This window comes from Physcomitrium patens, chromosome 8 (assembly GCF_059467195.1).
Source record: "Physcomitrium patens ecotype Gransden chromosome 8, ASM5946719v1, whole genome shotgun sequence".
Classification (NCBI taxonomy): Eukaryota; Viridiplantae; Streptophyta; class Bryopsida; order Funariales; family Funariaceae; genus Physcomitrium; species Physcomitrium patens.
Window position 1 is genome coordinate 2069984 of NC_143417.1, and position 13938 is coordinate 2083921.

Below are 13938 nucleotides of genomic sequence, written 5' to 3' on the forward strand. Positions count from 1 at the left end.
ATTATCTAGTTTATAAAAACATATACTAAATGCTTTCTTTCACATCATGTATTACAAAATCTGCTATTCCTAGCACCAACTTTTAATATGTGTTATATTTTATGAATCTTTTACATGTTTTGCACAAAAAGAATTAGTTTTAAAGTCAAAACATTCTTATGTACTTATTTACACATAGCTTTTGTGTAGGGGAATGTTAAATAGATCCAAGTGTTTACTAAATTGACCCACCCATCCTAAGCATCATGAAAAAAACAAAATGACCTCTAGATTCATTTCTCCACTATTAGATCTAAAATCAATGAAATCCAACCACATTCATCATAATTATCATATTCTTCATCATAGGTAGGTCAATTTAATAAAAACTTGGGTCTATTTAATAATCCCATTTATTTATTTTATTATTCAAAAAAAATTGAAAATAAAAGAAGGCGCACACCTACAGGTACTGTTTCACGGATTTGAACTCCATACTAAATTCGCTAACACAGTCCACGTCATCAACCAAAACTAAACGCCACTACAAATACGAGGTACTCCGTCTTGGGATTCACAATCCCGCACAGGAAAATTCAAATCATCCAAGGATCCCACGGTGACAGGTCATACCGCTTTTAGGGTGCGGGGGTATGTGTTTTTCACCGCGTGCGGGAAAAAGCCTGAATTGTGCGACGGGTCGTTTTGACGCCCTCAATCGAGAAGGGCCCATGTGAAAAATTCGATCGCAACGTCTCAATCTCCTTGAACGCTAATCATCGATCTGTGCCCCCTGCTTCGTCATTTTCTCTCTCTCGGTGCAAACTATTCTGAGCTGGAGCTATCAATCACCTCGTCCATGCCTTCGTGCTCACGCCGAAGCTTGCAAACTTGCGGGGAGCGATGCGTTGGAAATTTGATCGGGGCGACGCGGTGGAAGAGTGATGTCGGGGCTGAGCTCGAGTGCATGAGTATTTTACGAGTTGGGTTTGTGGCCAGGGGGTGGTTTTGTGGGAGGAGGTGATGCTTGCGAGAGCAGGGCGTGGTTAGGGTTTTTGAGGTCGGGAGGTGACATTGTTCGTGGAGGGAGTGGTGGGTGTGTGAGCAGTTCGGAGCATCATGATGATGCATGATGCTGGCATCGAGGCCAAGGAAGCGGCCGTCCGCGAGGTCGCTAAGCTGTTGCCTCTCCCTGATTCGTTGGCTTCTGTGAACAGCATCAGATCTGACTACGCCTTGCGGCAACAGGTGCCGTGAACTTTCGCAATGTGATTGGTTGCATCTTCGTTGCTGTTGGTATCGTTTGTTCAAATGAAGTGAGAACCGGGATTCCAATAGTTTTGAGGGTCGGGTATCTTGAGATAGCACTAGCTTCATGATCCGTCATTTTCTTGTTCGCTTGCATACTCAGTATGCCTTCCTCTACGCGGAGTTACCGAGTTTTTGCCGTCATCGCTGCAAAAGAAGTCAATGCATTGGCAGGCGGAATTTGGAGTGCTGAATTAGACAATGTTACCGAAGCCACGTTATCTGTGTGCTGTTACAGCTTAAATTTCAAGGCCGAGCGACGACACTTAGTGTATATTGGACTTGGATTTTTGTTTACATGTGTTGCATCAATTTATCTGATTGCCTTTTTGGAGTCATCACAATCAAGCGAATCACAATGTTTATATCACGAGAATCTCCTGAATGGGCGTGGTGGTGCCAATTGGTGTTCTGGCTCTGTGCAGCACAATGATGCTCAGCTCAGCAGCAGTGTCATGTCACAGGTCAGTCTGGACTCTGCGTCTCGCTTGTTAATTCAAGTGGTTGCTTGTTCTTGCTTTCTCGTTCTTATTCTCCTTCTTTCAGTAATCTCATTGATTCTAGACACTTACGAGTTATTACTTTATCGAAGTTTAACAGCGTGATATATGCTGTGAACCCTTTCATTGGTATAATAAACTGAAGACTGTAGCGTATCGTGCTCCTATACCTTAGCAGCCATGCATCCGTTCTTGGATCTCTTAACTTAGAATACGAGGAACTGTATGGAACAGGTAGAGCAAGCTAGGGCTGGTATCGATGCACTTGCTGACTCGCAATCCAAGATCGGAACTCTTCGTGAGAATTTTGAACTCATTGACAGGTGCGTTCACTGTGGTAATTTAAAGAACTTTGTCACTGTGGGTGGGAAAATGTTGATGGGAACGTAGCTTACAATCCCGTGTTGAAGTAGACTACGCCAACCTTTAGTAGCGAAATTTACATTTCTCCTATTTCATGTGTTAAATGAAATCGGTATGGGCACTTATGGGTCACCTTTAATTCTTGATTTGAGTCTTATTAGTGATTCTTCACGGGAAAGAAATAACTGTTTTCCATGTGGTATGTGCCATTTTTTGAAAGACAGGTTGTGCCGAGAATGTCAGACGCTGATTGAGCACCACGATCAAATAAAGCTTCTCAGCAACGCTCGAAATAATTTGAATACAACCTTGAAGGTACTGACACTATTCCAACAATCGAGTCTCTTACCTAATCCTGTGCAGTTGTAGTTGAAATGTAGAACACTCTTGTACAATCGAAACCTCATGGCTGTCTCGTTTGTACAGGATGTTGAAGGCATGATGTCTATTTCCACGGAAGCTGCGGAAGCAAGGGCCTCACTTTCAGATGAGCGGGAGCTGTTACGGACTTTTGAGGTAATTGATCAAAATAATAATCTTGCTCAGCTCCTTGGAGACTTTGGTGAATAGAACAATGTGTAAAATGTTGTTTAAATGCGTTTCATATATTCTCATAGGGTTGGTCCCAAAATTGGGCTTACACCCTTGTTGTCTTTGTGCTGCAGGCACTAACAGCACTTGAGCAGAAGAGGAGGTTCGCACTAGCCACAGTGTCGACACGAAAAGAAGAAGCTGGAAAGTTGACGTGAGTGAGCGCAGATTTTGCTTACACGTGCATTTTGCTAACCATGCACACGAATAAACATCCACTGTGGTATGTTTGGCCCGACACTAATCCGATATCATTGACTTTTCCTCCTTCAGAGAGTATTTTGAAGATGTGAGCAATACCCGAGCTAAGTTTGAGCAGACTCTTTGGAGCCACATTGGAAATTTTTTCCACCTCGCCAAAGATAGGTACACACTGAATGTCGTTAACTGTATTTTTATTCTTCATAAATAGAGATGTTCCTTGCAACTTCCTTTTTTTACCTTCTTGCCAACACTTACCTCACTAATTTTGTTTTGTTTTGTGCAGTCCTCAAACCCTGGTACGGGCATTAAGGTATGATGCCATAGAAGTGTTTCTATTTATTTCAATTGTGTTCTATGTGAGTTTTTCTTTAGATTTTATTTTATTCCCAACGTTTGTCATGGAAGCACCTAGTTTTGTCGGCCTATGCATCCAATGGGAATGATGTGCGTAAGTTCTTTAAATGGAAAGGAGGTGTGATTTTCTGTGTTGTATTTGATTTTTGATACTTATCTGTGAATAAGCATTTAAGATATGTATCTAGTATGAACATTAACCAGGCTCAAGGATGTGCAGAGGTATATCGTGTGTGCCATATTTTTTATATTTTTTGTTGGTTCTCCTGTTTCAGGGTAGTGGAGATGCAGGAAATCTTGGACCAACAGCAAGCCGAGGAAGCGGCTGAAGCAGAGGGTGCTGGACCGATGTCCAACCTCCCCGCACCCAGAGCTATTCGCAAGTAAGGAGAAATACCCCTGACTTGGTTCTTGGAATTCTTACTTCACACGTCGATTGTCCTTCTGACAATGCATCTTTCTTATCTTATGTTTTTAGGTCACAGAATCTCTCTCAACCTCCAGAGGAACAAAGCAAACCCAGAGTTGGTGGACTTGGATATAAGGATCGTTGCTATGACGAGATTAGAAAGACAATTGAGGCGAGATTTGATGTCTTGCTAAGCACGGTGAGAAAATCTTTGTACTTTTGTTAATGACTCTCATCTGCTGTTATTTTTTTCATATGAAGATAATGATCTCATTACGAAGAGTTTCTCTTATACCTTTATGTCTGTGCAGCTTGTTATGGAAGACTTGAAAGCTGCTCTGGAAGAAGCGAGTGCGGTGAGTCTCTCCTACATCGCACTGACTTTTTACACCTGTTTTGCCTTAATTTCAGGAATTTACAGTAAAGAGTTATGTGCTTATGTTATTCATTAGAGAAGTTTAGATCATGCTCATAACGTGATGTTAAAGAATTGGATTTCATCTTAGTTTTTCGACATTTCATTATTCGGGTACGAACCAGAAGGAATGCATCATGCACTAAGATCAACAATGCCAATCTTGTGTTTCAAAATAGTCTGGACCTATGTGCTACTTCAGTTGATTAGTATTTGTGTTGCTGTTGACAGGGCTGATCAGTTGTTGGGTGTATGCTGTAGGCTTAGGTCGTCGTTAAATGGTGATTTTTCTAATCTAGAAATTTTCACGTTCTTGAAGTACAAAATGTGGTCTAGCTCATTCTGCCATTGTTAAGGAAGAGGTCCTCACAGGTGGCTGTTCTGTGTATGAACTGCCGATAGATTATGTTTCTGTCTTATTATGTGGGGTAGGTTAAGATAGTTTGATATCTGCGTGGTTGGAATGAAAATTCTCATCTATCAGGTCTTCGTTGCTCTAAACGAAATTCTTATACTTTCTTTAAATTTTGTAATTGCAGATTGCGCAAGAACTCCTCGACATTTTTGACTATGTGGCCCCATGTTTCCCCCCACGGTAACCTTCATTTAACAATCGACTATGCCTTTCTTTGATTTAAACTCCTATCTGTATTTTTAAATTCCGCCAGATGCATCGTTCCCCAATAATCAGCTTAAATTAAACTATTGTGTCTTACAAAAAAGAATGGCCACGTGCAGATATGAGATTTTCAAGTACTGTGTACATTTATACACAGAGCGTTTTATCCAAATGTTACGGAGGCTCGGAGACAGATCTAACGAGTTATCCAACCTTGACATCTTGAAGGTAAAGTACTCGAAATCTTCATTTTATCTCTCAGTGGATGTTCTTCCCAGCTCATTGCATCAATCCACCGTTTGCTGACTGTGCGACTCTTCCCATTGTGCAGGTTACAGGATGGGTAGTAAACTTTCAAGAGCAATTGATTCAACTGGGTATTGAGGAAGGATTGGCAGCTCAGTGTGCTGAAAGTGGAGCTATGGATCCACTCATGGACGCCTATGTAGACCGGATGCAGAAGTCCATGCGGGTATAGTCCTCATTATCCTGCGAATGTTTTGTTGGATAAGTACATGATTTGTCGTTTAACATGAACACTTTATAGCGTTTTATTTGTTTTTTAAAAGTACACTTATTGACGTTTCCGGAAACATGTGTGCAGAAATGGTATACAAATATTTTGGAAGCAGATAGAACAAATCCTCCGAAGAGAAGTGATGACGGGAAGCTTTACACTCCGGCAGGAGTAGACCTGTTTCGGATTCTTACAGAACAAGTCCAAGTTGTGCAAGAGAACAGTACTGATGTTATGCTCTTTCGGATTGCTCTTGCTATCATCCAGGTTTGTTAGCGTTTCAATCTTATGTGCGTTTGATATTTTGTGTTGTCCTTGTGTATTGTGGATGTCCGAATTTGAAATACTATGAGATTAAGTATTACAACCCTTGTATTAAGTTCAAAGACCGGTTGCAGATCATGAATGAGTTCCAGGCAGCCCAGCGTAAGCGGCTTGAAGAACCAGCAGCAGATGTTGGATTGGAGCCTTTTTGTGCTATGGTATGTCTTTACACCTGTCGCATCTTATGTCTGACGAATTCTTCGCTGAATGGTCACAGAAAATGTATATACATCAGCATGGTTGTCAGATTTGCGTCAGCTCTTGTTAGATTGGCTGTTTTCCATTATCTTTTAATAGCATCTGCCCTGTGTACTTGTGCAGGTTAACAGCAATTACAAGTGTCACGAATTGGCTTTAGAGCTCAGCAACAGTGTCCTAGAAGCCCTCACTCCTTATTACGCCGACCAGGTGGGTTGTATATTTGGGATATATTTGTTACTCGTTGGCCTAGCTTCATGATCTCTTCTTGTGTGCACTATGCCATATTATGCTCAATGATACCACTCGCAGGTGTTTATGCCCGACAGTTTTCTCTCGTGCAGGTCAATTTCGAAGACACTTGTAAGGGATTCCTTGAGGTTGGAAAGGTAAGGTCATGAATTATATTGCGTCTTGTAAGAAAACTCTCCTAGTGTTTTCCAAGTTCACCCTTTTAGTCCGCAGAACCTTGATGTTGTATCTAAGTTTTGTGAAACCTACCCTTATTTGTTAATGCCAGGGCCCACTCACCCAAATTATATTGGTCTCCACAGGAGGCCCTGTCGCAGGCCGTTCAAGTGATTTTTGAGGACCCTGGTGTCAAAGAATTAATTGGAAAACTCTACCAGAAAGGTGTGGATGTCAATACATGCCGAAGTCTGATCTTAGAAACTCAGATTTGATGTAGTTTTTGGAATGGCTGCGTACAAAGTTTGTTACGGGATGTTGAAGTGTTTTGAAGCGGTTAGAACGTAATCATCCCAGACACTCAGTATGGTGTGGTCATGCAGACTGGTACGAAGGTTTAGTGACAGAGTATCTCGTGGCCACATTCACTGACTACTTTGGTGACGTCAAATTGTAAGTCTTCGTCTATTGACTCAGCAACTTGAATTACAACCTGAGCTGGTTGAATTATTCTGTACTCAATCGCTGTGTATATTAGGATAGCTTTTGAACAAGTCTGAGTCCCTTTTTTGTTCCTTGTTGCAGGTATGTGGAAGAGAGATCTTACAAAAGATTTGCTGAAGCATGCCTTGAAACTACTATTGTGTTGTATGTGGACCGACTTCTTACCCAGGTTTGAAATCTATACAAACTTTAACACCTTGATCCGAGCGGAAGTATTGATTCGTGGTCTGATCTTTGCGTTGAAGTGTTCATCGGAGAAAAGTCTCAAATTTTTTGATTGTACGTACAATGTCCGAGTACATAGTCAGTTAAATTACGTTTTCTGCGGAAATATGCAGAAACAGTACATAAAGGAAGAAACTTTGAAGAGGCTCGAAGTTGATGAAGAAGTTCTCGGCGAGTTCTTCCGGGAGATAATTACCCCTGCTGTGAGTGCTGATGTTTTGTATCGAAACTGAACGTCCACAATTTCTTGTATTTTTGTATGAGGTCATGAGTACTGGTTAGATTTCTTGGTTTATATTCTGCGACGTGTTCTTTGAAATTGATTCATGCATGTATGGTTTCTTGGGAAGCAGAAGGTAGATAAGCGTATTCTACCGCTTGCCGAACTTAGAGACCTTGCCTCGGCAGAAAGCGTAGATGCATTCACTGAAGCATACGCAAAGCTTCTGCAGAATCATCCCGATTGCCCAGTACGATATTACTGACCTAACTTTTGATTGTTCGAGTATTTCGTATGGCTGGAACGACGAGTTTTTTTGTATAGATGCCTTTTATTAAAATTTTACTATTAAGTTGAGTTCTGATTTTTGATGTTCAAACACTGCAGCCGGAAGTAGTGGAGAAGCTGGTAGCACTGCGAGATGATATCCCAAAGAAAGACGCCAAAGAAGTAATTAACCTTCCCACTAAACTTCTGGAAAGTTAAGTTTTTTGGATTTATTGAGTTATTAGAAGGCCTTAAGCTTATTAGATTTCACACAGCCTGGTCAAGTTATGTTCCCGACTAATAAGTACCTTGTTCTGGAGCAGGTGGTTGGAGAGTGCAAATCTCTTCACAACGACAAGTTAAAGGAAGGGGAAATTCCTAAGCCGGGTCTTGTGTTCAGTCGACTGACTTGCCTTGCAAAATACAGGCCAGGAAGGAAGTGACGAGAGAAGGAAATAGTGTTATGACTTAGGTGTTTCTCGGGAATATTCTTTTTAAACTAGACATACATGTGGCCGATGTGACTCTTTGTTGACTTTGGTCTTTAGCCCCAACGCAGAATAGGGGGACTCCTCATCAAAGGGGCGTGGTTCTTTGTCTGGCCGAGTGATTTATCATCATGAATCAGGAAGCATGTAGTAAAGCATCTGTTGCTGGTTGAAAGCGCCAATTGTTTCAGAAGGCTGGATTTGAAATCCTCTCGATGTAAGTATATTCAGGAAAGGTGACTTGTTTTGTTTGTATCTTACTTTCTTTTATAATATATTATAAGATCTATGTCTTCTGTCTGCAGAAGTTCACATATCTGCTCAGACAGAGTTTCACTCACCTATAGACCTATCTGCTCAGACAGTCTTTAGGCAAGTCTCCAACTCAATCTTGATCCAAAAGTTCAGGAGCTGTAGTGCAGGCATGGACTGGACATATCCCTGGTCAAACCATTTTAAAATCTTCAATTTAAAGCTGAAGTTTGTATTGCGTAAGGACTGTAGGATGAGGGCGAAATACCTTATGAGCTCGTATCAAGACGAAAGGCCCCAGCGAATCGATCCCACGCTCATCTACAAATGCTAACAAATGAAGATCGATGAGGAAAGGATGTGTGTGTTTTTAAGCTACTTTCCATATTGATTTTAGTGAATCTGATTTTGGGTTTTATTCTTCCAAAATAATGAGGAGGAAGCGTTACCGTTCTCGCGGGTTCTCAGGGTTACTTTCATCTGTGGATATGTGGAGGTCGAGTCTCCTGAGTAATTTGCAATACCAGAGTGCTCGTTGTTTGTCTTAAGAGTCTGATCTCACATTTGATACATATGCTTTAAATTAGTTCACAGGATCCTCTTTAGTGTATGCATGCGCAAACGCAGGGGACTTACTTTTCTCATCCACCTTTGTCCAGTGCATCCCCAGGGGTGTCCTGGCTAATCGGGATTCTGTAGTCATCTAATGACCCATGTTGCAATTTTGTCGCCTCTCGTAAAGAGGAGTAAAACTCTTCACTCCCAAAAGTATATATACATATGTACAGATATTTCGTATAAATTTAGATTGTGTCAAAAACACAATTATTAACATACATAATCTTAACAACATTGAATGATAAGTATAGTCACTATGTAAGGTGTATTTGTTATCAGCTAATCAAGTAATATTATCTACTTGTGTGAATATATTTATGAAAAACATTATTATTCTTGAATGTAAAAGTATTACTTGATTTTTTGTTTTTAGAAAAAAACTCATGTTTCAGTTTCTAAACACATGCATTTGTACAAAAATAAAAATAAAAACTCATTAATTCTGATATTTGGTAGTTTTATTATTTTATTCTATGAAAATGCAACAAATTAATGTTCTTATTTTAAAGTATTTTTCAGCATGGAAATATATTAATTTAAACTTTTTGATTTCTAAAGATTTAATATTTCAAAATGTTAAAATATGTATTTTTTTGTATGAAATGTTGTTTTTTGTAATGTTTTATACAAAAAATAAATACATGTCAAGTTGTTCAAAAATATAATAAACATACAAAAATATCTATTAAAATTAATTTTTTGAAATATAGCTGATACTGTAAATTTAAAATGAAATATAAACAGAAATAGTAAATATTATTATTAGATTAATTTCATGACATCAACATGGAGATGGCATTGACTTATAAAATCTGCAACATATAAATTATTGTATGTTGATGTAAAAACAATTAAAAACCTATATTTGTAAAAGACAAAACATGTTTATATTTGGTCAAAGTTAAACTTTATTCTACTACATGATTTATGATATTATATTGACCAAGAATGTTACTTTAGAACAAATTAATAGGTTGTTTAAATTTAAACTAAGCGTTAAGGAAAAGCTTGATTGAGGAAAATTTATTTAAAAAATGTATCATGATTAAACATTACAGAAAATTATATCAAAGTAAATCTTGGTAGGTTTTAGTCTTAATAAGAAATATTCATTAAACAACTTTTTTAGATTCAAAATTGGTAGTAACTTTAAAATTTTAATCAAAGTATCTATTGTATGATTTGTATCAAAATGCAAAAAATATAATATTGTTTGAGGTTTATCTACCTTACTAAAGTGGATATAAAATACACACAAAAATAAAAGAAATGAAGTCATCAAATTAATATAATAGTGGTTTTTTATTTTGTATCCATCTCTTAAAAATATTATGATATTAAAAAGAAATTAATTATTTTAAAATGATAAAAAAATATTTGTGATGATTTGAAATTAAAGATCATTAGATAGAATGAATTATACACTTTCTTTATTCAAATTTATTCAAACAAAACAATTGTCAAATGAAGATTTATATGAGACAACTTAGGCAACAATTCAAAACCAAGCTAATATGAAATAATCCAAATTTTTGTGATCTATATATACAATCATAAGATGTGTAGTACCTTCCAATAAGTGATGCCATTCTTAGAAAGAGTCTATAATTGCAAGAAGGTCTTTTTTGTAAATTTCATAATTGATCTCTATAGCTAAAAACTTTATAGAATAGAATAAAACTAGGTAGAACTTTCTATCCTTTTCTATCTATGATAATACAGCTTCTAATACAAAGTTGGAAGCATCAATCTCCAAATAGAAGTCCTTTATCAAATCTGGATGTAATAAGATTGGAACTATATTAAAAGTTGCATTCAAACCTTAAAAAGCTTCTTGTGCTTGAAGTTCTCATTCCAATTTGTCTTTGGACATCAATCAAGTGAGAGGAGTAGCAACTTGGGAGTAATTTTTCATAAATATCTGATAAAAATTAGCAAACCTAAGAAAACATTGTATATCTCATATTGTCTTTGGAATTGATCACTCAAAGCTTAAACTTTCTTTGGATCCATCAATATGCAGTTTTTGGATATAATATATTCAAAAAAATTTACTTTTGATTGATAGGATACATATTTTTCTAATTTGGCATATAATCTTGTATCTCATAACTTTTGCAATACTAAACTTAAATGTACTTCATATTCTTTAAGAGTCTTGGAGTAGATTAAGATATCATTAAGATAACAAATAATAAACTTGTCTGGAAATCTTGAAAAACATCATTCATCAAATGTTAGAAAATAAGTAGAGCATTTATCAATCCAAAAGGCATAACATTATATTCAAAATGTCCATACCTTGTCTAAAATGTTGTCTTTTATTCACCTCCTTTTTGAATCTACACCAAATTGTATGCTCCATTGAGATCTATTTCAATGTAGATCTTGGCTTGATCAAGTTGTTCCAAAAGTCTTGATATCAAAAATAATAGATAATGATTCTTTAGTGTTATTTTGTTGAAGTTGTCATAATCAATATATATTTGCAAAGATCCACCTTTTTTCTTCACAAAAAATATTTGTACACATCCTTGCTATTTTGAATGTAAAATAAAGTTCTTTGTAAGATTTTTGTCAATATAATCCTTTAATGCCGAAAGCTCATTCTATAATAGGTTGTAGATTGGGCCAAATAGTGGTTGAGCCCCTTCTTAAAGATCAATGACACAATCATATGATTGTTGCTCTAGTAATATGCTAGCATTTTTATTTTTTATTTATTTTTGTAGATATCTTGAAATTCCTTATACTGCTCTGAGACTTGTATTAGCAAGCTTGCTTCTTTATGAACTAGAATTGCATAAATAAAAAATGATATTTTTTTCTTAATTGTCTTCATAAAATCCCTTGCTCCAAGAAATAAGGGCTTTGTTGTTGATTTCTTAATAGGTTTTGCTTAAAAGAATTCTATAGAATATTCAACGTTATGATATTTCAAATCTATAAGATTATATCTTTTCAACTACAAAAGTCCTAGAATGATAAGATTGAATGGGATTCTAATAATATTGAATACTATTTTTCTACTATGTATAATTCAAGTATAGGCCTTATTCAAGTTGATGCTTCTTTTCTTCTCTTGTAAGAAGTTTAAACTGTATTGCATTAATTTGCATATCCTTGGTTTTAAAATTTAGAAGCAATGTATTTGTTGAAGCAATGGAGTATAAATTTCCAAAGCGTTGCTTTATCAATATTCACAAGCATTGATCTTGATGGTATTGAAATAATTGATTATGACACTCTACAACTTACATGATGGCTTCATTGAATGTTTAAATATCAGGTAATGATAATAATAGGTCTTTTATATCATTCCTTAATCTCTAATGGAATTGGCTTATAAGAGCTTGTTTATTCCAATTGATGTCAGAAACCAATTGCCTAAAATCAGATGCATAAATTGATGTACAACATGACCTTTGATGTAATGAGCAAATCTTTGTTGTTGTCCATCAAGCCTTGTCATGTTCTCCAAATGCCTTTGCAAATGTTTCTAAAAAAGCTTTAAAGTTGCTCTAGATTAGATATTTCTTCTCATATAAAAGAACAAACCAAGATAAGGTTTATCATGTGAGTAAGGTTCTAACTAAACCAACTTGCAACTCCTTTCTTGGATAGTGCTCAAATTGTAAAAAAATTACTAATCAAATTTAATTAACAAATCCTCAAGAGTTTAAACATGTGCCACCAAATTTTTCTAGAAGACTAATCTAAGGCTTCTTACATTGTTGAATAGGTTATTTTTTTGTTGACGTATAAGTGCCACTGTCTCTTTGGATATAGAAGCTTGATAAAGTGGTTGCATCACAAGTTAAATTGCTCTAGGTCTTGCATCACTATAAAATCTTCTAAAAACTCCCTCAATTTCAGTAGTTCTACGAGAAAAAGCATTCAACATATTCATAATAACCTCTAACATGGACTTAGGATTAAACCATACTAACATCTTCACCTCCAACCATCTTAAGAAAAATGAAGCTTCTAAATAATAGCAATTTAGAAGAGGGTACTTTGCAACTTTTAAAGCACTTAAATACCTTCAAGAAGAAGGATAATCCTTTTTCTATCAAGAAGGATCAAACTCTAACATTAAGAAGAAGACAATCTCAACAAACTGTCACGGATATATTATAAAGGAGACCAAATATGGAGTTGAACAAACGAACTTCAATAAGAAAGCTAGCAAGAACTTAATTAAATCAAATGATTACTAGATCAACATTAAGAGAAATGAGCTAAAATTCTAAGAGAAATGTTGTCAAGATTGAAGATCTCCTCATCCTTGATTCTAATATATATTAGATATTAAAAAGCTTTTCATGAAGTTTCCATGTTGAAGACAAAGCAACCTTAGAAGGCTTTTTGAAAAGTTTCCATGTAGTTTGAAGACAAAACAACTCTAAGAAGCTTCTTGAACAACTTCCTTAAATCCTCTTAGAACTATGTAGAATCTTCTAAAATATTTTTAAAAACTTTTAGAACCTTCTAAAATATTCTATAAATCTTTTTAAAATCTTCTATTAGAATATATTAAGAATCTTTTAGAACCTCCTATTAGAACATTTCAAGTATTTTTTGGAACTTTCTAAAATTTGATAGGATATTTTAAGATTATTTCTAAAATCTTCTTGTTGGATGTCCATAACAAAATAAGCCATGTTTTACTTTGCTGCCACTTCAAGGATGTTTTGTTTGAACTTGTAGTTTCAATATTAAACAATATATTTTCTATAACAACAACATCAATTTAACTAGTCTATATAATAAAGAAGCTTATGTATAAGATAAAGAGACAAAGAAGACTTTTTATTGGCCAAAATCAAAGAAATCATTAATAAAGAAAAAGCCTTGCATAACATGTAGAAAGACCTCCAATTTGTTATCTACAAATAAGTTTTTGTGCACAACGGCATAATTTTTTGCTAGATAAGGTACTATGCAAAATATTCAATTAAACCATGTAAAATCTTTCAAACCTTGAATTAATATATGATTGATTGGTAGTTCTATCTAAACATTTAACAATTTTTAGAAAGTAATTCTATTGAAAACCACTTTTACTAGAAAATCTTAATTTTTACATTGGCCCAAAAAGTCAAAAAGATGTTTTATGAAAACTACTAGATAACCTCACTCAATCACTACATAGCATCTAATAAAGATAAATAC

At 35.9% G+C, this 13938-nt stretch overlaps 1 protein-coding gene across 1 annotated transcript; it reads left to right on the top strand.

Moving 5' to 3' along the window:
- Positions 1 to 683: 683 nt before the first annotated feature.
- LOC112286073 (exocyst complex component SEC6) lies at positions 684 to 8233 on the top strand. The gene is made up of 25 exons (XM_024527613.3): positions 684 to 1227; positions 1713 to 1751; positions 2022 to 2110; positions 2375 to 2465; positions 2577 to 2666; positions 2816 to 2895; positions 3015 to 3107; positions 3229 to 3255; positions 3575 to 3682; positions 3778 to 3907; positions 4020 to 4064; positions 4663 to 4718; positions 4862 to 4970; positions 5074 to 5214; positions 5347 to 5526; positions 5658 to 5741; positions 5905 to 5991; positions 6126 to 6170; positions 6336 to 6414; positions 6573 to 6642; positions 6775 to 6862; positions 7032 to 7121; positions 7272 to 7388; positions 7526 to 7588; positions 7729 to 8233. The coding sequence occupies exons 1-25, from the start codon at positions 1099 to 1101 to the stop codon at positions 7846 to 7848; spliced, it is 2250 nt and encodes a 749-aa protein (XP_024383381.1). The 5' UTR covers positions 684 to 1098; the 3' UTR covers positions 7849 to 8233.
- The last annotated feature ends 5705 nt before the right edge of the window (positions 8234 to 13938 follow it).